Genomic DNA, 22,884 nt, shown 5'->3' with positions numbered 1-22,884 from the left:
GATTTTGTTTGTTTGTTAGGGGTTTAGTACGGTAGAAGGAATATACTAAGGAACACTTCATACAAAGATTACACATTTTTCTTAATCAACCTTCAACAATGTTACCGAGTCTTTCTAAAGGTAAAGACCAGTATTGGAAACGCCCCAATTTCAAAAAATGAAATGGAAGCTTTATTAACAATCATGTGAAAGAATATGTTTGACTAATACATGATGATAACAAATTTTCCGTGAAACCGCCTACTAATTGATATATTTGGTAAATTTGTTTATCTATTAGTATGTGAGAGATAAACGAACATGTCGCGCACGTGTGCGTAGTACCATATACATCTTTCTGTGTACAGTGCTTGTAACTTTACGACGACTGGGCCAAATTTCTTATCATTTTGATGATTCCAGAATCTTGCAGTAGACACCAATACTTGTATGCTAGATGATCAACCTGTTTTGATCGATTCCACAACGTTTCTTTCACAATGCTATCGCATGACCATAACTAGTCTTTAGCTTTAAGAACGACTCCCCTGGACCCTGAAGTCTTTGTATAATAGGTGTCTAGCTTGTCAGCCTTCTCTGGGCTATGTATCGGCTTTAAAATCGATCCTATTATCTTCCATTGTAGGATGTGCGGTTACGTAATCATATTCAAACACGTTTTGTGGAAATGCACGACACAGAGTATTCTGTGCGCTAAACCAGAACCACTAAGGGAAGGAAATGAATGCAACGATAAGAACAGAAAGTAAGAATGTGTTTCGGAATCGTCTGTGACATAATCAACACACATGTCTATCGCAGGGCCATCTAGAGTCCCTAAACTCCATATAGCTGATCGAAGATCGATAATTGCAGATTTTAAACTGGACAGCAAATACTCGAGACAATCTGCACGTATAAGAGACAGGCGTCATGATAACATAACAGTGTGCACTTTGGCTGGGAGATATTTTCCTTTCTCTTCGTCTTGTGAGAGAGTTTTATGAACAGTGATATTTCTTGGAGATTCCCTTATATGAACTTTCATGCACATGCAACTACCCTCGAGAGAGAAAGACTGGTTCGCTGTTTGCAAAGAGAGGTAAGTAACTTTGCTAAATCATTCATCTCTCAAAACTGACGTATTTGTCGACTTATCATACCTATAGCCGAGGATGGTTATGTTTACAAGATTCTGCCAAAAGATTCTACACCCCTTTGTGTGCAGAAGTCTATGGCTGTTTGATGTGTATGTACCAGATTTCAAATAAAATATGACTCCTGATCGAGTTAATGGACTCACATTAAAATGTTTTTAGCAATGATGTTTTATTAGTACATGTAGTACATTCCTCAGATCTACAAAAGACTTTGGCGTTGATCGTGTGTAGGAGCATTTAGGGTCCTCATCATAATGAATTCTGTTGTTATTAATTTTGGTTGAAAGTAAATGCCCCCCCCCCCCACACACACACACACACACACACATACGTGAAGCCTGTGACAACATTACTTTATAGATCAGTATTTTTGATTGAGTATTCATTTTGACATTACACGTCCTGCAGCTTATTCGAACAACTTGTGTAATGACCCAATAAATTGTAAAATCAGAATGGGTTCTTGATCCGGGTGTTTTAATGGGCAAAGTCTGGCAATGTATAACTGTGTAAAGTTATGAACATAATTTTATAGAAAATTTCAATCAGATTATAATGGACTTTTATATTGCGTGCTTCTTGTGTATTCTTGTTCATATATTCATGCTGTGGTGTTGTTGTTGTGTTGTTGTTTTGGTTTTATTGGCGTGTATCATTCATTTATTAATAATTACGTTGAGTTCAAGTTGCATTAAACAAAAGTAAATGGAAGCACAAGAAAGAAGGGGGAAAATCTACGCTGTTCAATTTTTCGCATTTTGCGGAGATTCCAGACAGGCTGTCAAAAAATAACCAATGGCCGTTTTGGGTGTACTTTCTGACTTGCTAAAGTAGACGAATGCTTTGTATGTAGACATATTGTATGTACACGTTGCTTTGTATGTACACTTATGAGTCAATTGTTTTTAATGTTTGCCGTGAGTGAAAGTATTTCTTTTTCAACAGTGATTAATATTTGCACATTGCAAATATCACGGGTCAATATAGCTTTTTTGAGCAAATTAACATAAGAGTGATCAAAAGGGCAGATGACTTGTGTAGAACTTTATAATATAGTTTTAAAATAGTTTTCCATACCCGACCTTCTGAGCTTTATTTGCTTTGTGTAAGTGTGTGTATTTTATTTAGATTATCTTTGTGTAGGTGTTTGTATTTTATTAAGATTATCTTTGCGATGGTGCATCGTATAATAATAATAATAACGTTTTATTTACCTAGGGTAGCCACTTCAGTTATGAAACTGCTAGCTAGAAAGATATTTTTCTCGTCGTATTAATGCTTGGATTAAACGGGTCGCTTGTGCTTTTCATGAAATAATGTACAGCTGTTACTATAATCCTATCGATTAGTAATTATTTAATATTGACACTTATTTTTAATCTTCAAATTACATGCACCATGGTCCTTGTACAGTCAAACCTGTCTATAGTGACCACCCAAAGTAAACACAAAAAGTGGTCTTAGTAGAAAGGTGGTCTTTGTAGACAGATTCCTTTAGTACATGATTCAATGAGAAACTGTTTTCAAGGGAAACAACAAATGTGGTCTTTGTAGACAGGTGGCCTTTGTAGACAGGTGGTCACTAAAGCAGGTTTGAGTGTATCTTACTTCAGCTTGTGTCATCGTGAGTGTATTGGGTATTAATTACAATATCGCAGTCACATCGACGAAATCCTCACCAGATCGACAGCAGACTGAGCGAAAATTTACGTTACTCCGAATGGCCTAGAAACGATCGGCTTAGAGTCGGGGCGGGTTCGGCTTGTCGGTGTGACTAGGTCCATGGTGTGACTGAGCCTACGATGTGTGCATGACACACCAATATTATATGATCGGGGCGGATTCGGTTTGTCGATGTGACTAGGTCCATGGTGTGACTGAGCCTAAGACGTGTGCATGACACACTTGTGTAATATGTGCTATATATTATATGATCGGGGCGGATTCGGTTTGTCGATGTGACTAGGTCCATGGTGTGACTGAGCCTAAGATGTGTGCATGACACACCAATATTATATGATCGGGGCGGATTCGGTTTGTCGATGTGACTAGGTCCATGGTGTGACTGAGCCTACGATGTGTGCATGACACACCAATATTATATGATCGGGGCGGATTCGGTTTGTCGATGTGACTAGGTACATGGTGTGACTGAGCCTAAGATGTGTGCATGGCACACTTGTGTAATATGTGCTATATTATTACATATATATTATAATATATATGATCACTGGGTTGTTTAAAAATGCATGTAGATACTACATTGTCAAATTCATATTGTATGATTATAAAGTTTGTACTAATAGGACTTTTGTTGTTTTCCACTTGATTTCTTTTGGATGGAGTGGTCTAATTTCAATTTTCAATTTTCTGTACAGTAGGCGTATAGTATAAGGGGGAAAAACAAATTGTTTATCTCCTAATGCAACTGTTTAAGTATGCTGTATATGTATCGTGTTGTGAATTAACTTCGTTATTGATAAATAAAAGTCGCTATTTCTAAATTTGTATCTTTCTCAATACTGTTGGTTCCTGTGTGTTTCTTTGTGTCACCCTGTGTTTGATTGTGTTTTTTTTTATACAACACTGACTACCAACAATATTCACCCTGCACATACTAAAGAGAGTGGAGTTTGAATTCCTTGAATGCTGTGAGCACCGAAATAGGTAGCCTAGCAGAGCCGGGGTAATGTTGGAGCGCTTTGATATCCAATATTATCATTATCGCAACAATGGTACCACATATCGAAACGTCGAAATACAGCTCAGTCAGTAGAGCGTCCGCCTCACAACCGTGAGGTTGTGGGTTCGAACCCCGGCCGCGTCATACCAAAAGACGTTAAGAGACGGGAGTTGCTGCTACCTTGTTTTGGCGTTCAGAAATAAGGGATAGAGCAACGCCGATTTGGCGCTGCTCAGTGGCTACCGGGCTGACGATCAATATTGGGCAAAAAGAATATCCATTTTCAGTTTTAACTCAATAAAATTTGGAGTGGACTTTAAAAGATTATTCAGGGCCAACTAATCCTGTGGAAAGAATACGTGGTGTTACCGCAAACCTCGCTCAAATCTATCCTCACCTTGGAAGCAAAACCAAAAGCATGGATTAAATACTCAGAAAAGTTTGGTAACAGATTGTTATCGATGATTTATAAAGCTGTTCTGAGTATTTTGTTTGTGTTTAATACGCACATTAATCAAAGAGAGTGATAAAAGTCTAAACCTGAATGCCTAACGTTTAGTTTGATGCCCTACTCCCACAATGAAAATATCAGGGGCGGATCTAGGGGGGGGTTCGGCGGTTTAAACCCCCCCCCCCCCCCCTTTGGCGGCCAAGAGAAAGAAAGGGGGGAAGAAGGAAAAAAGAAAAACAATAAAACGGCGCGATGTTTGGAAAATCCTGGATCCGCCACTGGGTCAAACAACCCCCCCCCCCCCCCCCCCCCCCTTGGCAAAAAGCTAGATCCACCCCTGTATATATATTTGTACGGTGGCAGATTATGAAAAAGAAAAAAAGAAAAGCTCTCTGCTGGAAAATGTTTCTTTTACCTCTTAAATTTCTCCTCTGTTCCAGACATAGTGCATGTTTGTTTTTTTCTTTTTTTCAATGCCTTTCAAGAAGGAACATAAGTCTCGTCGACTTTACTTTTTGGAGATTATGTCTACGAGCAAGAACGTGATCGTTGTCGGCATCATTGTCATATTGATCCTCATCAATCTCGAGTTCGTCCTTCGAAGACTACTTGATATTTCTTCAGGTGTGTTATCATATTAAAACGTAACTATTTCGACATATACAGTGATCTATCATTATTTTCATACAACATGAATCGGTTATAAAGGATACATCCCCTATCCCCTTCTCCTCTCCCCATTCCCCCTTCTCACTATCAATGTCACACACTCTCTCTCTCTCTCTCTCTCTCTCTGTCATTCGCTCTCTCTCTCTCTCTCTCTCTCTTTCCCTGTCACTCTCTCTCTCTCACCCTCTCTCTCTCTCTCTCACCCTCTCTCTCTCTCTCTCTCACCATCTCTCTCTCTCTCTCTCGCTCACCCTCCCTCTCTCTCTCTCTCTCTCTCTTTTTCCCTGTCACTCTCTCTCTCTGTCACTTTATCTCTCTCTCTTTCCCTGTCACTCTCTCTCTCTCTCTGTCACTCTCTCTCTCTCTGTCACTCTCTCTCTCACTCTATCTCCCTCTCTTTCTCTCTCTCTCTCTCTCTATCTCTTTCTCTACCTCTCAATCTCTCTTCGAAAGCACCAAATAGTCACAATCAATTAATTTGTCCCAACTTTGTTATGAAAGAAAAAGTTTAGGGACTCTACCACCTGTATTGAAAAAAAGTATTAAAAACACCAGTAGGTGTTGGCTATACAGCCTATGGGACCGACAATTTTCTATCTTCACTCATTCATTTATTTGCTTTTAGGTTACTCGTGGTCGTAATAGATATAACTTTCGAGATGAGAAAAATAAATTTTTCCCAATCTTTTTTCTTGCCCTTCTCTTATCATTCTTTCAAAACACTGTTAAATAAATAGGCGCCGCCACAGGTTTACGCCATCAAAAACGTATATTTTCCGCGTAAATGGCGGTATACGTTATCAAAGCCCGTTAAGATTATGTCGTCACGGTAAGATGAATTGTACATTCAGCAAAAATATTGCTCTTTTGGAATCCCATTGAGTAGCAGAAACATATATTTATTCTTTGTTGGGGGGGGGGGGGTGGGTAGCTAGGACAGAATTGATTCTATACAGGGGCGGATCCAGGAATTTCTTCTTTGGTCCCCAAAAAATCGCAACGACTCAGCTAGCCGCTGAATAAGCAGGGGGGGAGGTAAGAGCACATTTTTGGCGAATTTAGGGCTGATTTCAACACTTTTTTTGGCCGGGGGGGGGGGGGGGCACGTGCCCCCTGTTCAGCCCCCCCCCCCCTTAGATCCGCCACTGCTATAGTTTCTTAAATTTCATAATTCACCGTACAGTATAATTATATGTTGAACTTTGGAATCCTCTGCATGCAGATCCAGTTTATAATCCGAAGGCACGTTTCGGAAATGAAGAACAAGATGGAAGTATATCCACGGTACGTAACATTAATTATCAATCTTACTTTTAGAGGTCCTGCGTACTTACATATCATGAATGTAAGGAGCATGATGTATGCTGAGGAATGGAAAAATTAGTCTATTTATTGAGAAAATGGATAATTTGATTTGGCAAGGTGTGGTGTCAAATTACTTGAGTATTTACTTCAATATCGGGTTTTTCCTCATATTTTCATCTCACAATTATAAGGATCAAAACCTGTGGATCAATCAACCCCACATTAGTGAGATCAGTTAACCCCTCAAACAGCCCTCATCCTAATTCCAAGCTTGTTATTATTTCAGTGAAGCTGTTAAATGTATAACATCAGACTTACGTTTTGAGCAACAAAAATAGAAATTATACTTCGCCGTGATTATTTTTCTCTGTGAAAACAAACAAAAAAAGGTTTAGCTCCATCACGTCTAAGATGGTTAAATGATTTCTCCCTATCTCGATATAGATTGGTACTTTATACGACAATGTACTAAACGTGTCAACCAATGCTCCAGTTGATTTGATGACATCATCTAATGTATCTTTCATGAATGAGCAAGATGCGATCCAGAAAGCCAGACGACGGCAAGTAAGCCACACTTGTAGGAAGAACAATCTAGGTGGGACATTCACAGATCTTCTGAAGTCCAGTAACCATCGCCTTATTGTTGATGAGAAGTACAAGCTCATCTATTGCTCTGTTCCAAAGATCGCTTCTACCAGTTGGAAACGAGTACTTCTGGTCCTTAGAGGAGTAATGAATGACACCTACGATCTCTCACAGTCAGAAATTAACAACAAAGTAGCGCCCAGGAAACTGAAGTATCTTCGTTTCTACCCGGCGGCGGACGTCCGGAGAATGCTGAGAGAGTTCACCAAGTTTCTAGTCGTTCGAGACCCCTTCTCAAGAATTTTGTCAGCTTTCAGGAATAAACTAGACCCTCTGTCAGACTTTCGGAATTGTGATATCTGGCAGAAGGGTATTGGTATGCATATTCTAAAGAAATACAAACCTTGGTCTCTCATTGCACCAAGTCGTCCTGTATTCAAGAGACTCGTAACACCAAAAGGGGTTGTCCGCTATGACTTAAACATGGCTGACTTTGTCAAGTTCTTGGTAGACCCTCTAGAGAAAAACGACAACGAACATTGGTCAGAAATCCATCGATTGTGTTCTCCCTGTCTAGTCGAGTATGATATAATAAGTAAATTCACAACGTTGGACGCGGACGCTGAATATATTCTCCGTCTTATACACGCAGACTCTGTCGTCAAATTTCCATCATCGATTGGAAGTAGTCCTACGAATAGCTCTAATACTGCGTCAATAAAATCATATTTCAGAGATGTACCACGGGGAGACTTGGATAAACTATACAGTCGCTTCCAGTTAGACTTTGAGCTTTTTGGTTACGAAAACCCCGACATGGGCCTATCGTAGTAAATGCATTACTTGTGTTATCAAAAGAATAATTCTTTGTATACCAGTATTTAACATTATACATTTTCTAAAACTCTCCTCTTTGACCATGATCAACAACTTCTTCGATAATGTTTATGTAAAGCGCTGTGATACAACAGTTAGTTTGTGAGAGCGCTATAGAAACGGCTTTATTGTATTGTATTGTATTGTTTTATATATTTTTTTTTATGTGAATACAATACACCTATATTTTTACATTTCGTCTGATTTATATGCGTATTAGGAAATTAAAGTGAATGAAAATATTTTTTGTAATCATTTCATATCATCTTTTCAAAACTCACGTACCATTATTATAACTATTGGAAGTCGTTAATAAGCATTTATATTATGTTGTGCAATAAGAATAATGTGACTGTACTTTGAGGGTGCATATTACAGTTAAATTATTAATTATGGGCCTTTTATACATTCCACTGCCAAAAGTTTGTTGCATGGCGTAGATGAGGTAAAATCGACCTGACTGTGGGGTCCGTTTCGGAGGGCTCGATGCTGGGGGCTTAAGTCGAAAAATAAAAATAAAACAATATTAATACAACTAATGTTGATGTACGAAGTTTAATAAACTTTCGTTTGCTCTACATTTCCAACTTTCCAAGCCAGTGTTAGGGGCAGTGCAACTCTTTGCAAATAGACAAAATAACAATATGACATTTTCCCCACTCGGTTGCTACGCTCTTTCGCAAAATAGTTATGTAGATTTATACTTTTTTGAATAAAGAGTTCCATCATTTTTTAAATTACCATAATTTTTTTTCTAAACCTCGGTCGCTAGTATAATCATATAATTATATAATTTGGTCTAACATACAGAGTTTCAAATTTAAAAATCCTTTTTCTTTTTTTTTTCCTCACTCGGTTGCTACGCTCCCTTGCAATTGAAGAGAATTTTTTTCATTTTTGTTTCATAACAACTGAAAGAAATGCCAATAAGTTCACTCTTAGACGCTTTGCAGTTGATGGAAGGTTATTTTATTCTGAAGGCAACAAAACAGCCCCGCCCACACTATATAAAAAAAGGCTTGTCTCCAATGTACGACAAAAAAAATAAAATAAATGGTGCTCACTACCCCCCCCCCTCCCACTTTCCCCCCCCCCCCCCCCCCCCCCCCCCCTGATGGAAGGTTATTTTATTCTGAAGGCAACAAAACAGCCCCGCCCACACTATATCAAAAAAGGCTTGTCTTCAATATACGACATTGTACAATACAGTCTGTGTGGTCTTGTAACTAGTATGCACCTGCACCCAGTGGCGGATTTTCTGGGGGGTTTGGCCCTCCCCCCCCCCCCCCCCCCCTACTGAGCGACTTTTCGGCCAACACAATTTTCAAATTTCGGGAGCAAAATATAAATAAAATAAATAGTGCCTACTATAAAAAAAATCAAAAAAAAATGGAGAGTTTCGGTACGCCTGATAAGATAGAGAGAATGCTGTGTGAGAGATCGTGGAGAAAGAAAGAAAGAGGAAGGGATCAAGTACGACTATACTCTACAACGAGGACTGTACTCAATGGAAGAAGAGAGAATAAGGTATGAGAAAAAGGTTGAGAGAGAGTGAAAACTCGAACCTTACGTTTGAGTCATTAGGGACTTTTAGATTTGCTTGGACTGATACGTGTGACGTCCATTCAGGGCAGTGCATTAAAAGGTCGTCGATCGTAGCATAGACCTATTGTCTTGGTGCGAATCTAAAAGTCCCTAATATCAGTTACAAGCGTACGCGGTATATCATTGTGCTCCGTTGCCTCTCCTCATTGACACCACTATCTGCGTCGTGATTCAGAGCAAGATGTTATCACCTTATAAACATAAGACTGTTCTCTGTGTAACAGCTATCATTGGTATGGTAGTTTGCTCTATCTACACATCATTGTCTTCACCATCCGCTAGACACCTGATGAATATCGGTAAGTTTATCACTTTTCATATATAATTTATTTTACAATGATATCAACATTTTTGTATTATACGAAAAAAAGACATATAGGTAGCATTCGAAATTGAGTTTTGTGAAACGAAAAGTACTCTAATTAAAATTGAGCTGTACAGTCGCTGTTTGAGAACGAACATTAATTATAAATCAGTTTCCACTATATTTTTTATGTCACATACATGTACTTTGTGTCCTTTTAGTTGGTAATGATATTGACTGCTCTAGTTACCATGAAAATGAATATGAGAAAATAAGATTAAAATAGTGTGTGTGACGTGAAATCGAATACTTGACTTGACTTTGGTTTTGATATCGTTTCCGAATTCGAATCACTTTCATATTATGTTTATACAACGTTATTCATTCAAAATGTAAAATGAGGTCTTTTATCTGCAGTTCTGGTAATTGAATTACATTTACATCTACATTAATTCTTTAAAGTCATTCTAAATACATTCTATTCAGGAATAGCAAATGGGGGGAACCTACCGGCAGGACTGGAAACGACATAGACCAGGGAGCGCAAAGAATATTTTAGGCCTTGATTAGATTTTCTTTTGGCCTTGAGCTTTTCTTTGGATTCCTATCATTTCTTGGATCTTTATATTCCTTTGAAAATCTAGTGAAGTTTGCATTTTAATGTGAATTTCATTTTAATCTTATAAACTGTATCTTTCATAATTGCTTTAACTTATCATACTGACGATTGAGAATCTTGTTTTATTTCTATTTTTCAGAATATGAAAGTTTTTCCAAGATAAATCATACAGCTCCTTTGAGAAGGGTAAGAAAATCATCGTTATTTACACTATATTGTTATTATAATTAAAAGATTACTTACATTACATGGTATTAAGATTGATAGTCAATATTATGAACGCACTTATAATATTTATAATTAATTTGGCATGAGGCATGAATGTAAAAATTATCTGCCTGTAGAAGCAGTGGTATAGCTTGATCATTATGAAAATCAACCTTAACATATAGTCTTATTTATTTATAACAGGGTGGCCCTCAAAAGAACTCGACATTATGAGATCTGCATTTTTAACGACAACCTTTGGGTTTGGGGCAAATAAAATTCCATTCTGAATAAAATGACACCAAGATAATTATTATTGGGTAAGGCAGTTTGATTCTACGCTTTACATTTGTAAGGCAAAATTTGGTACTTTTGCAACCATAGTCATGCTTGAAGTAGCAACAAATTTGTACATGACGACTTGCCTAGGTCACATTTGTCGCGGCGGCCGTGGGGTCTAAAATATCTACGGCAATAGCAATTATAGGGCCGCCGCAGCATTCCCACGGTCAGATACTGTTGCAGTCACAAACGTTAGGGTAGCGCGCGGCGTATTTTGAATTTGTGGAGACAGAAAACTTGCGGCTGCCGTACGGCCTTTGAAGTGATGGCTCACGGTCGCCTTAGGCCGTCCCTGATATGCGGCAGCCGTAGCTGTTTGACAAATACTAAGGCAGACGATTGCAAGATAGCCGCAAGGTCACCGTACGTCCCACGTGTGGTCACCGTGGAACCGCTCTACGGCATGGCTATGGTATGTCTAATTGTTTGATTGCTACGGCGACCCTAGGGGACCCATAGGGCCTATAAAGATAGGGATTCGCCATATTCAGGGTGACCCTGAAGCCACCGCAGATCCTCCGCGGCCGCCGCAGTCTCTCGTTTTCGGGGTTCACAGCCACCGTATCCTAGTCGTAGAGCAAATGTGACCTAGACCCCGTTTACAGAGAGAAAAGAGCCAGGGCCGGGCCAGGCCACGGCCTGGCCGCGGCTTGGCCAGGCATACTCGGCCCCGCAATGTTGTGCGTTTACAGTTTTAGTTTACAGTGCTAGTGTTTTTATTAGATTATTTCTATTATTCTGTCGGTCCAATTTTGGGTATTCTGAGGAGGCTAGCAACAGTGTGTGGTATGTGTGTGGAAGAGTGGTTGGGTGGTGTGTTTGTGCATGTGTCGTGTGTTGCATGGTGTGGGTAGTAGTGTGTTTGGATGTATGGGGTTATTTGTTTTATTTCACTATTGATTTCATTTTTTTCATCAATCGTGCAATCTATGTATTGAAATATATTGAATCATGTCACGATAAGAATGATTTATATTGTTTTGGAATCAATTAAAAAAAAACTATTTCACCTTTCATTTTTCAGATGACATCTACATCTAATTCAGGGAGGCCATTCCAAGAAAAGGTTAAGTTACCCTTAAGGTACACGACGAAATCGAATTCAACCTTGGCACCGACATCATTGACCGTGAACGGAGACAAGGAGTCACTTGATTTCATGGACATTCAGGCCGATATTCAGCGACGTCGTCGAACGCAATTAAAAGATGGTTGCCTTGCACGCGACATGCACCTCAATCAGGGAGTCAACATGCCAGGCAGTAAACTCATTGTCGATGATAAATACAAACTCGTCTACTGTAATGTACCTAAGGTGGCTTGTACGAGCTGGAAGCGGGTCTTTCTTGTTTTGAATGGTGTCATGAAACACCCGGACGACCTGTCACAATCACAAGTCAATAATCATGTCGGACCTCGTAAGCTCAAATTCCTCAACTCTTACAACAAAAGTCGGAGAGCTGAAATCCTGGAAAGCTACACAAAGTTTCTGGTGGTACGTCACCCATTTCATCGTATATTATCCGCCTATCAGAATAAACTATGGGCAGGGTCGACATCAAACAGCTCGACAGCATTTCAGAGCAAATATGGATTGCATATCCTTAAACAATATAGACCAAATACAATATTGAACAATAAGAGCGGTAGCATCGAGCGTAAAGTGATATCAATAACAAAAGCACAGAAGGTCAACTATGATCTCCGATTTGATGAATTTGTAAAATTCTTGACGAACACGACAGAAAAGGCGTCATTTCTGGAACAAAATCATTGGAGAGCGATCAATCAACTATGCGGACCATGTCAAATCGATTACGACGTCATCGGTCATTTCGATTCCCTAGTTGATGACGCCCTCTATATCCTTCGTCTTGTCCATGCTGACCACGTCGTTGAGTTTCCGTCCTCGAAAGGGAGTAGCCCAACCAACAGCTCTTCCAACTCTCTATACGAGTCCTACTATGCTGAGGTTCCTCGGACTGACTTAGAAAAACTCTACCAAAAATACCGACTCGACTTTGAATTATTCGGATATGAAAAACCAGCTGTTATTGTATGAAGTTTAAGTCAGTTGATGTTGTGCCTTGTAATATGATATAATATATTATATATATGATATCACCTTGTAACGAGGGAGAACACAATCGGAACCATTTTGTGTGAAGTCATCTTATTAACTCATAGCCAGCCATAAGGCTGCATGCACGCTAGCTGCCGTTATAGTGCTTTGTACATGTGAGCGAGCCATTGCTTCACTTGTGCATGATTGCACGCATTCGTAATAACATTTATTGTTCATGCTCATTGTAGTGTGCTGTGTGTTTTGCACGCGCTATTAATAGAACCATCGCGTTAATCAGATTATCTCAAAATAAACTTGGCACAATGGGGATTAGCCCTGTCGCATGATAAGAGTTAAATAACGACAATTTAAGTACCCAATGGGTATGTTCCGTCAGTAAATCGAATGTTAAATATCCACAGGATCTGAGTACAAGGGAGAGGGGGTATGGCCTGCAGCTCTTGAGGATTGTGAATTTTTCTAAATTCGGCAAACATACCTCATATTCGGGCAGACTTGACAGACTTTTGTAAATTCATTTACTTTTTTAATATGTATTCCTGTGACAAACCTACATTTCCACTATTAAAAAGTGTCAAATGTTAACTTGCTCACTTCGCTCTCTCGCAAAATTTGAAATCTGGAAAGTTGTCTTTCGGCCAAGAGCTGTCAGCCCCTCCGGCACACTTCGTTTCTGATCGAAGTCATGAGCTTTTACCCCCAACATTCAGTGAGCTATATAAACAACTAAAGACAGTCATTGAATCAATAAATGCAGACAAAGTAACAAGGGAGTATTGACTCTATCTTAAAGGTAATACAAAGTTTTGGTTTAGGGTCATGAATTTGGTTCGAATGAACATATTGGAAGCATATGCGATCCTTTAATATTCAGGGATCGTTGTCGCGTTTGAAATCGAGTCTAAAGTGATGAAATTGTAAATAATAAAGTCTTTATGTTGTATAGCTCCCTCTCAAGGTCAAGATATTAATTTAGCTTTAAAACAAGGTTTCTTGACTAAAATTGACCGATTTGCTATTCCCATTTGGAAAATATATATCACAACTGCATATTCTCAGATTTTCATGGTCGCAGCTACCATTGGATGGCCGTACAAGCTATTTGAAATTCATCAAAATTTACCGGGAGTACCGGTAAATTTTTATATTCAATTTTTCTCGAAAGCATAGGTGTTTTAGGGGCTAATTTTTCTAGTGCTTATTATACATCCTCAGGGGAATCCAAATATATTAACATTGTAAAGAATCGCTATCCGGCCATTTTCAAAATTTCCCAAAAACTTTGTATAACCTTTAAACTATTAGGCATAGAATTATACTATCGAACAGTAATACTCGATGATTGAAATATATTACAATCACTTGACTATGACTTTTGTTCGTCCCCTTCCCTACTTAACCTTTCTTATTTTCTGTTTGCTTTTTTATACAAATATTTGTCACTTTGTGCAAACATGATAATTTGAGGGCTCTTGTTTGACCCCTGACATAGTAATCAGGATAAGACTCTCGTAAAGTTAATTTTGTTGGAAGATTTCACTTCGATGTCAGGGAATGGGTTTGACAATCAAACACTCACATTCAAATAGTCATAAATAAGAATATATTTGTATTCATATAATCATGAATTTACAGATTTGTGGATAATTTTTGTTTTTGTTTTTCTATGTAAGATCAAAACATATGGAGCTACATATGATTCTGATTATGTTTGTCCTTCTTTTGAACCTTTAGGGAGCTTTATTTCACATATCAACAACGTTCTCAATAAATAATATATATATATAACATGTAGTTTGTTAAGCTTCTACCAACCTTAAATTTGTTATGGAAGCTTTCGTCCACTCCTGTGGACTTTCTCAAGCTAAGTGATCAGTCTGTGTCCTGTGATGGCTTAATCCTCTTAATCCATATCGACTATTGCACCTTTCTTTCCCAGAAGTTACTTTCAAAGTATATTATGAGGGCATCCTCCCATCCAATGTTGTGTCCTGTGTTACGGGCATGTTCAGTTAATGCTGAATGAGATGGGTTGCTCAATCTGAGGGCTCTTATGTGTTCTTTTAGACGCTCCTTAAGGGTTCTGCCAGTTTCCCCAACATATGAATTGTTACGGTCTGTGCACGTAATCTTGTACACAATACCTGTATTTTCCTCTCTTGGGATTATGTCTTTAGGGTGGACCAACCTACTTCTTAGTGTGTTAGGGCTTTTGAATAAGAACTAATAAGAACTAAGACCCCCCCCCCCCCCAAAAAAAAGGGGGAAAAGAGGAAATGAACAACAAAGTAGTCCTTCCTTTTTTTCAACACTATATCCTCTCGCCTGAAACGAGCATTCCAAGACAAGGACATCAGTGTTGCCTTCAAAAGCCCAAACACACTAAGACGTTCTCCTTGATAGATGAACCAAACTTTATCACTGTAGGTGTCTTGGTTTTTTGAGTATTTCATTCTTCTCTTCTTTTTCCCCCTTTTCCCCTTTTTAATCAGTAGTTGCTTCCACTTTCTGGCGAAATTTTTCAATTATTGTGCCCTGACTTAAGGATGAGAGGCGAAACGAAGCTCCTCAACGACCCTTCAATGAAGTACATAATAGAGTCATGTACGTGCTGTTTAAGTACTTGACTTATACAGGGTCATTGAGGGGGTGTATATTAATTATTAGAGCGAAAGAGAGAGGGAGAGAGAGAGAGAGAGAGAGAGAGTGTGTGTGTGTGTGTGTTGTGTCGTTGATAAAAGATGCTTATCCGGAACAACATTTATCTCACTATTCGCACGTTTTGTTGAATTTGATTAACAAATTTATTGTCACACGCAGTAAACCCAAATTATACACGATATCTTCATAGCTTAAGCTCACCATTTATTTTCTGTCATTTTCCGTCGTTTCTTCCTACTTCCCCCTTTTTATATTCTTTCGTTCCTGTCTACTTTTCTTTTATTCAAAATTGCACTTAACTATACATTTTCCACTATATAGTCTTCTTTATATTGCCTTTTCTGTTATGCGTCAACTAGCAATTGAGCAAATTAAAGATAGAGATCAAAGCACTTTTATTGACATGCCTTGATGTAGAACGAGAACAATTCAAATAAAATACAGTATTATAAATGTATTATCATACATGTCAATGAACGATAACATAATAAAACAAGTTTAAAGACTGGAATAGTTAAGTTTGCTATTTGTGTATCTTATATAATCGGGGATGATTTTGTCGACGGGGAAGGAGAGGGGAGGGAGAAAGAGAGGGAGAGAGAGAAAGAGAGAAAGAGAAAAAGAGAGAGAGAGAGAAGAGAGAGAGAGAGAGAAAGAGAGAGAAAGAGAGGGAGAGAGAGAAAGAGAGAAAGAGAGAGAAAGAGAGAGAGAGAAAGAGAGGGAGAGAAAGATAGAGAAAGAGAGAGAATGAGAGAGAGAGAGAGGGGGAGAGAGAGAATGAGAGAGAGAGAGAGAAGATGGAGAATGAGAGGGAGAGAGAGAAAGAGAGAGAAAGATAGAGAGAGAAAGAGAGGGAGAGAATGAGAGAGAGAGAGAGAGAGAGAAGATGGAGAATGTGAGATTGGTGAAAGCAGAAGGAAGAGATGGACATAGAATGTGAGAGATATGGGGAATGGGATGATTTGGGAAGAACGCAGTGAAGGGAAGAAAAGCAATCGTATGATCAAATTATCCAAAAAAGGGTACTTGAAACATGATCTCATCTATAAGTATGTCTATATCGCTCTGAATGATTCGTTCTAATTGATCTGCTGTCATTATACAAATAATTCATGTCTGCCAGTGCATTAGTGCAAATTTAATGCACACAGGTTACGTCACATTGGGAAATACACCAGGCTTGCATAGTTCATTTTGGGGGTGTACATGCATAACAGTGACTGAACCAGCAAAAAAGGTGGCTATTTCTATACCGGGCGGTGTGAGTAAAATACGACAAGGGGCTAAAGTGAAAGAAGCAACAGTTTCTTGGTCTTCATTGTCATAGAGGCTGTCAATTATTTGTACTTTTTGTACGACATCATGATCAATAAGTGCAGCGAAGAGTCTCCGTGGATATCTGTGATTTATCAAACGGGCACAAATGTCGTTGGTTAAATGACAAAACGTGATTCTTTATTATCATTTCTTTCCGTGCGAAAGAAAATTTACAATAACAAAGTTAGAACACATGGCTTATTAAAGACAGTGTATGTGACCATAGACTAACGTATACGCAGACTTACAAGCAAACGAATAATTAGATCTATATCTAATCACGCACGCCAGCTATTCTCCACTCCTGACGACGGATAGTCAACGAACCTGTTCGAAACGTCGAGCCACTCCCGCCACTCATCCTCTCCAACAATAGTTCTCCTTGGAACTGTAAGGTAAGAAAGATAACCAACAGTCTTTTTCAAGACTACACCAACAGTCCTTTTCAGGACTACACACCCTCAGGAAAGATTACCGAGAGTCCTTTTCAGGACTCCTCAATCCTCCCTCTCTCTCACATGGTGCACCCGCAAGCCTACTGTATATTTAATCATGTTCTTTATTCTCTATATTTTTTCATATACAGTTAATCCTGCATTGATGGATGCCTCCAGCCTACTGCATGGTAACATCCCATCATGGTCAAATACAAACAATCTATGAAGCCACTTCTTATTGGGACAGCACTCCTCGTTGTCATGGTAACATCTTATTCTGTGATGTCACCCAACCAGGTAGCGAAAATGATTCCAGATCCTGCAAAAGGTACATTTTCATTAAATCAACAACCAGTGATGGGTTCCTACATGGTTGCAGGTGGGGTGCATCTCATCTATATAATTTGGAAATATCACGGCAGCAGGAAAAATATTCAGAAAAATCAACATTTGGAATAAATAATGATTAGTGTCGTAGTCGAGTGGTTTAAGCACTTGACTTGAAATTCAAAGGTCGTGGTTCGATCCCCGACACGGCACTAATGTTTTTTTGGCAAGGCATTAATCTTCATATGCCACACTCGACCCAAGTGAGGTAAATGGGTACCTGGCAGGTATTAATTCCTTGAAATGCTGGAGCGCTGTGATGGCAGCTAGGCTAAAGCCGGGGTAATAATAAATGCGCCTCGGAATAGAATTATCTAGATAGACGGCGCTATAAAAATGCCTATTATTATTATTAATATTAGCCCTCTCCATCATCTGTACTGAAAATGCCATTGAGGTGATTTGTCGAAATCAGTAGAACGAATTGGAGTGTCCCCCCCCCCCCCCTATTTCAAAATCTTAATTGGACTCACCACACTGGGCGAGTATATATAATGTTGATAAAAATGACCTAACCAAAAACCTTTCTCGCATAAACTTGAACCGTGTCTGATATGCTTTTATTTTATTTTCATTCCAGCTGATCCCTTGGAGCCCTTCCTACGAACTGGTGAAAATGGATATCAAAATAACACGCACCACGAATATGTAAGTTTCCTTTTGATTACGTCGTTAGAACCTAAATCTATATTAAGGCTAAATAACAAATATAACGTGTTTCTCGTCCGTACTTTAAAAAAAGGAGGAGGCAGGGCATACTATTAACTATTTTGCAATTTCTTTTTGCAACATTTTTTCCAAGATGGCTGCCATGCTAATTATAGCTGGTTAAGCCTATTTATTCACAGTTATTGTGCTATGTGAGTGTACTGATGCAATGTATGACAAAACAAATATGATTTCTTTCACTTTAGAAGCTATTTTTACAAAATGTATATCACAGGTTTCTTTTCTTTTTTTCTTTTTTTTTTTTGGGGGGGGGGTCTTTTTCTCTTCTTAGTATAGTAAAGAATGTAAACAAACAAAAAAGGAGGCGGCGGCCAAAAAGGAGGCGGGCGGGGACGAAAAACACCTCATTTGTTTTGTTATTTGGCCTAACACATTTTGTTACAAAGTGTTGATTAAAAACACGACTGGCTAGAATGCTCCCCAGGGAATGACAAATTTGCACTGTAATATACGGAATAGCAAACGAATGCAATGACCGGTGTCATATGATACGATAAGCTCTTTGGTCGGTTTTAACTGGTAAAGCGCTTTATGAGAAACATCTTTTTATTACAACATAAACACTCTGAATATATTTTCCTTTTGTTGTAAGAAATTAGTTACCAAACAATCATGCCGAGTGTTTCCAAGTTTGACGCTTAGAACGTTCAAACCATAATCGAACAAAATATGTTTACCCCTTGTAAAGTGCTGAAAAGCACAGTTTTAGTGACCTAAGATTCGCCCTTTTAACACTATAATGCATGTCCAAATCCCTTCAATCGTTCTGAGAGGACATCGTGAAGTTCTACAAAGCATTGCATTTTTTTTTTTTTTTTTGGGGGGGGGGGGGGGGGGCTATTACCTTATATGCAGGTATATCATCAGATTATTTGGCACAAACTGTAGTGGTGCACTGAAATGGTTTATCGTTCATAATAAACTTATGTTAGCGTTTTAGAGTTGATATTTTAATTTTAGTTTAAAGGCCAATTAAAACTTCATCTCTTTTTGATCGCTCTATCTTTGTGCTTGTTTTTACCCCCCTCAAGCCTCAGAGCAGGTTTCTTGTTGCCCCAAACTGTCAAAATAATGTTTATGTAGGCTTTCATTTGAAAAAATATGCATGAAACACTTAAATTAAATGATAATGTATTTCTCTCCCCCCCCCCCCCCTCTCTCTCTCTCTCTCTCTCTGTCTGTATGTCTCTCTCTCTCTTTCTCCCTCTTTCTCTCTCCATTTCCTCTCTACCATATAAACTCTTATTCACTTTTTTGTTGTTGATTTAATGGATATGGTGTTTGTCAGCAGTAACCCAACAGATATCGATTGTCTTCCATCTTCCACAGGTGATCAAGCGAGGTGCATTCATCCATTCACAAGAAGCTATACAAAAGAGGCGTCGAGATAGAATTTCAGAAGTGTGTGAAAGATATCCCATGACGTCACAAGATGACGTCATAAACAAGCCACCATTCAATATCATAGTCGATCACGATCACAAACTCCTGTTCTGTTTCATACCGAAGGTGGCGTGTACAAGTTGGAAGCGAATATTCCTCGTTCTTAAAGGGGTTATTAGCCGCACTGACGATATAAATCAGTTTGCAATTAATCATCGCGAACAGAGGAATCTGAACTTTTTCTCTCGCCAGTCGCGGCGGATGAGAGAACGGATTTTGAGGAGCTACACCAAGATCATGTTTGCCAGGCATCCCATGTCACGTGTTCTCTCGGCATACAAGAACAAACTAGCCCCAGATACTACATTCAATAGAGCGAGAAGATGGCAGAAGACGATCGGTGAGGGCATCTTTGAACACTTTCATCCCGATTCTACAAATAATGATTATAGCCTCACTTTTGCAGATTTTGTCAAATTTCTTGGGGAGGAGGGAAACTTGAGAGGCAAAGACGACAAGCACTGGATGGAAATGTATAAGATGTGTTCACCGTGTGGTATCAACTATGATATTATTGGAAAGTTCGAAACGATGAGTACGGATGCGGAATTCGTTCTAGAGTCGCTCAGTCTTTCGAATGCCGTAGAATTCCCATCATCGACTGGCAGTAGCCCCACAAATAGTTCAGATTATGTCATCCCCTATTATGCACAATTACCCGATGATGACGTCATGAAATTGTACGAACGTTATCGCCTTGATTTTGAGTTGTTTGGATACGATATACCACACGAGATACATGCAACGTGAAATGATTTTTATGTGATAATATTTATTTCAGGTACATTGTTATAGTTTGAAGACAAACTATTTGATATATAGTTTAATTATTATTCACGTTTCTGCAACAACAACGAAAATCCATGATAAAACATTCTATGACTTTGTTTACCAAGTATTTTTTTTCAATTTGAACGCGGGCTTTGAATTCACTATGAAAAAAAACTGTCCCCAATGTCTATAATGAAGGAAAATAGTTTCTGGTCATGTTGCACACCAGCTAAATATGATTCTTATAACTGCTATTAGTATTTATTAAAGTAACCTAATGATCATCTATTTAAGCTATTTTTATATTAAAATATAATGTTTAATACGCGTTAATCATGCTGTTGTGTATATGAACGATCGCTGCAATTAAAATGAGATTAAAAACTATGGCATTTATGCGTTCCTTATCATGTTCAGGAATCCTCCATGCATTTCTCTTGATAGTCCAGAATCTGGCCTTTTGATTTTAATTTTGATCTCCACCAAACCAACGCTACCTCTCCTTACTTACTTGCTACCACCCGATGATGGCGTGATCATTAAATTAGGACGCCAGGATGCGCCGCCAGGCTTGGCTGGTGACAATTGGCTAGTGAGCATAATTATGAGTTTGTTGATAACGCCATCTTCGACGGCTTGAATCAAATGTGTAGGGAATTATAAAGGACCAGGCAGATTCTGGATTTTTACCGTAGGAAGATATCTGAACTTGGTATACAAATGTTCAGTGCAACATTTCATGCAATAAATGTTGATGACTTTTATGATGAACCTAATATTAATGTAATATATGATATTTTTCTACAATCCTTTATGAAACTGTATAATGAATAATTTCCTCTGAAGAAAGTTTATTTTAAAAGTAGTAGTTGCATTACACCTTCGTTAACTAATGATTTTAGAAAGAGGTTTAAAAGAAAAACAAGTTATATAACAAATTTATTCTGAATCCATCTCCTTCTCGTGAGAGCAATCATAAATACTTTATAAATTATTTTAACAACGACATTAGGCATGCAAAGCAAGAATATTTTTATAAGAAATTCTATACTATAAAAAATAATATAAAAAAGACTTGGAAAGGCTTGAAGTTTGAAGTTTGTTTGAAGTTTATTTATTCCACTATTTACATTAAAAAAAAACAGTTCATATTCTTTGTTGATTTTTTTTTTATACAGGCGTTTATTATATAAGAGTAGATTTCAAACCAAAAAAAAAAATAAAGATTTCAAATCAAGTATAATGTACGGAAAATAAGTACGAAATTTCGAGATATGTAGATATAACAGGCAAGGTAAAACAATGTAAAATGTGGGGAGCCTAAATAAAAAGCATAGCTTGTATGTGAATAGGCTCCCGTACTGAGTAACACAATATAGTAAGTCTGAATTTAAAAGGTGTTATAGGAGGCGAAAACGGAGTAGTCTAGTATGAGATTCTAGAGACGTATGTAAGGAGAGTGAATTTGAGAAGAAAAGAACAATAGAATAAAGAGTAAAGATAATAATATAATAATGATAAGTAGGAGAAGGTGAAGAAGGAAAGAAAGAAGAAGAAGAGAAAGACGACAAGAAATGGAAGAAGAAAAGGCAGAAGAAAAAGAAGAGAAAGCAAATTGATGAAATCAATGGCATTGTTAAATAACAAAAATAAAGTCTGTATAACCACCTGTACGATCCAGCGCGACATCAGCATTACTCTTATACATACTTTCTCAAAAGGAAACATCTGAGCTTTCGTTTAAATGAATTAATGGAGGGGCTTCCAACTAGTTCGTTATTTATGCTATGGTCACATTACCCAAAAGTAGCCTGCTCGGAGGCCGAGCGGCGAGTTTTTAACCAATTCTGCCCGGCGGCTGCCCGGCCACCGAGCGGCGTCCGCCCAGGCACCGCTCGTTTTCAGGGCATCGCTCGGTCGCCGCTGAAGTTTTAGCGCGGAGTTAAAATTTGGGCGGCGCCTGCTCACTTTTCACTCGCCGCCCAAAATACGCTCGGTGCCTGGGCGGTCGCCGCCCGGGCACCGACCTAATCGCTGGGCGATGCCTAATTCCAGCAGCGACCGAGCAGGCTAATGATCGGTCGGTCGCTGCTCTGATTTGTGACCATAGCTTTAGGCTGTGCTAGAATTTGGGTCCAGTAAAATATAATTGTTTTGTTAGCAAAAACGATGCGAGTTCGAGGGAGATGAAAATGGTTTTCTGTCTAGTAGGGTAAGAATGTATAGATCAATTGATTCATAATATATATATATATATATGCAATA

General features: G+C 38.6%; 1 protein-coding gene across 4 annotated transcripts; it reads left to right on the top strand.

The window, feature by feature from the left end:
* The first annotated feature begins 645 nt into the window (after positions 1-645).
* On the top strand, positions 646-21,685 carry LOC586002 (carbohydrate sulfotransferase 11). 4 transcript variants are annotated; one of them, XM_030990741.1, is made up of 4 exons: positions 646-1,081; positions 4,759-4,897; positions 6,165-6,226; positions 6,692-8,756. In XM_030990741.1, exons 1-4 carry the CDS (start codon positions 983-985, stop codon positions 7,664-7,666), a joined length of 1,275 nt encoding a protein of 424 aa, XP_030846601.1. In that variant the 5' UTR covers positions 646-982; the 3' UTR covers positions 7,667-8,756. The 4 variants fall into 4 exon arrangements, with proteins under 4 accessions (XP_030846601.1, XP_790895.2, XP_011668709.1 ...); XM_785802.5 differs by lacking the exons at positions 4,759-4,897; positions 6,165-6,226; positions 6,692-8,756 and adding exons at positions 17,439-17,617; positions 18,257-18,324; positions 19,735-21,685 and having other exon boundaries at positions 685-1,081; XM_030990742.1 differs by lacking the exons at positions 646-1,081; positions 4,759-4,897; positions 6,165-6,226; positions 6,692-8,756 and adding exons at positions 10,335-10,425; positions 17,439-17,617; positions 18,257-18,324; positions 19,735-21,685.
* Positions 21,686-22,884: the final 1,199 nt, after the last annotated feature.

This window comes from Strongylocentrotus purpuratus, unplaced genomic scaffold, assembly GCF_000002235.5.
Source record: "Strongylocentrotus purpuratus isolate Spur 01 unplaced genomic scaffold, Spur_5.0 spur5_scaffold_19, whole genome shotgun sequence".
Classification (NCBI taxonomy): domain Eukaryota; kingdom Metazoa; phylum Echinodermata; class Echinoidea; order Camarodonta; family Strongylocentrotidae; genus Strongylocentrotus; species Strongylocentrotus purpuratus.
This window is presented reverse-complemented; position numbering and strand designations above follow the sequence as displayed.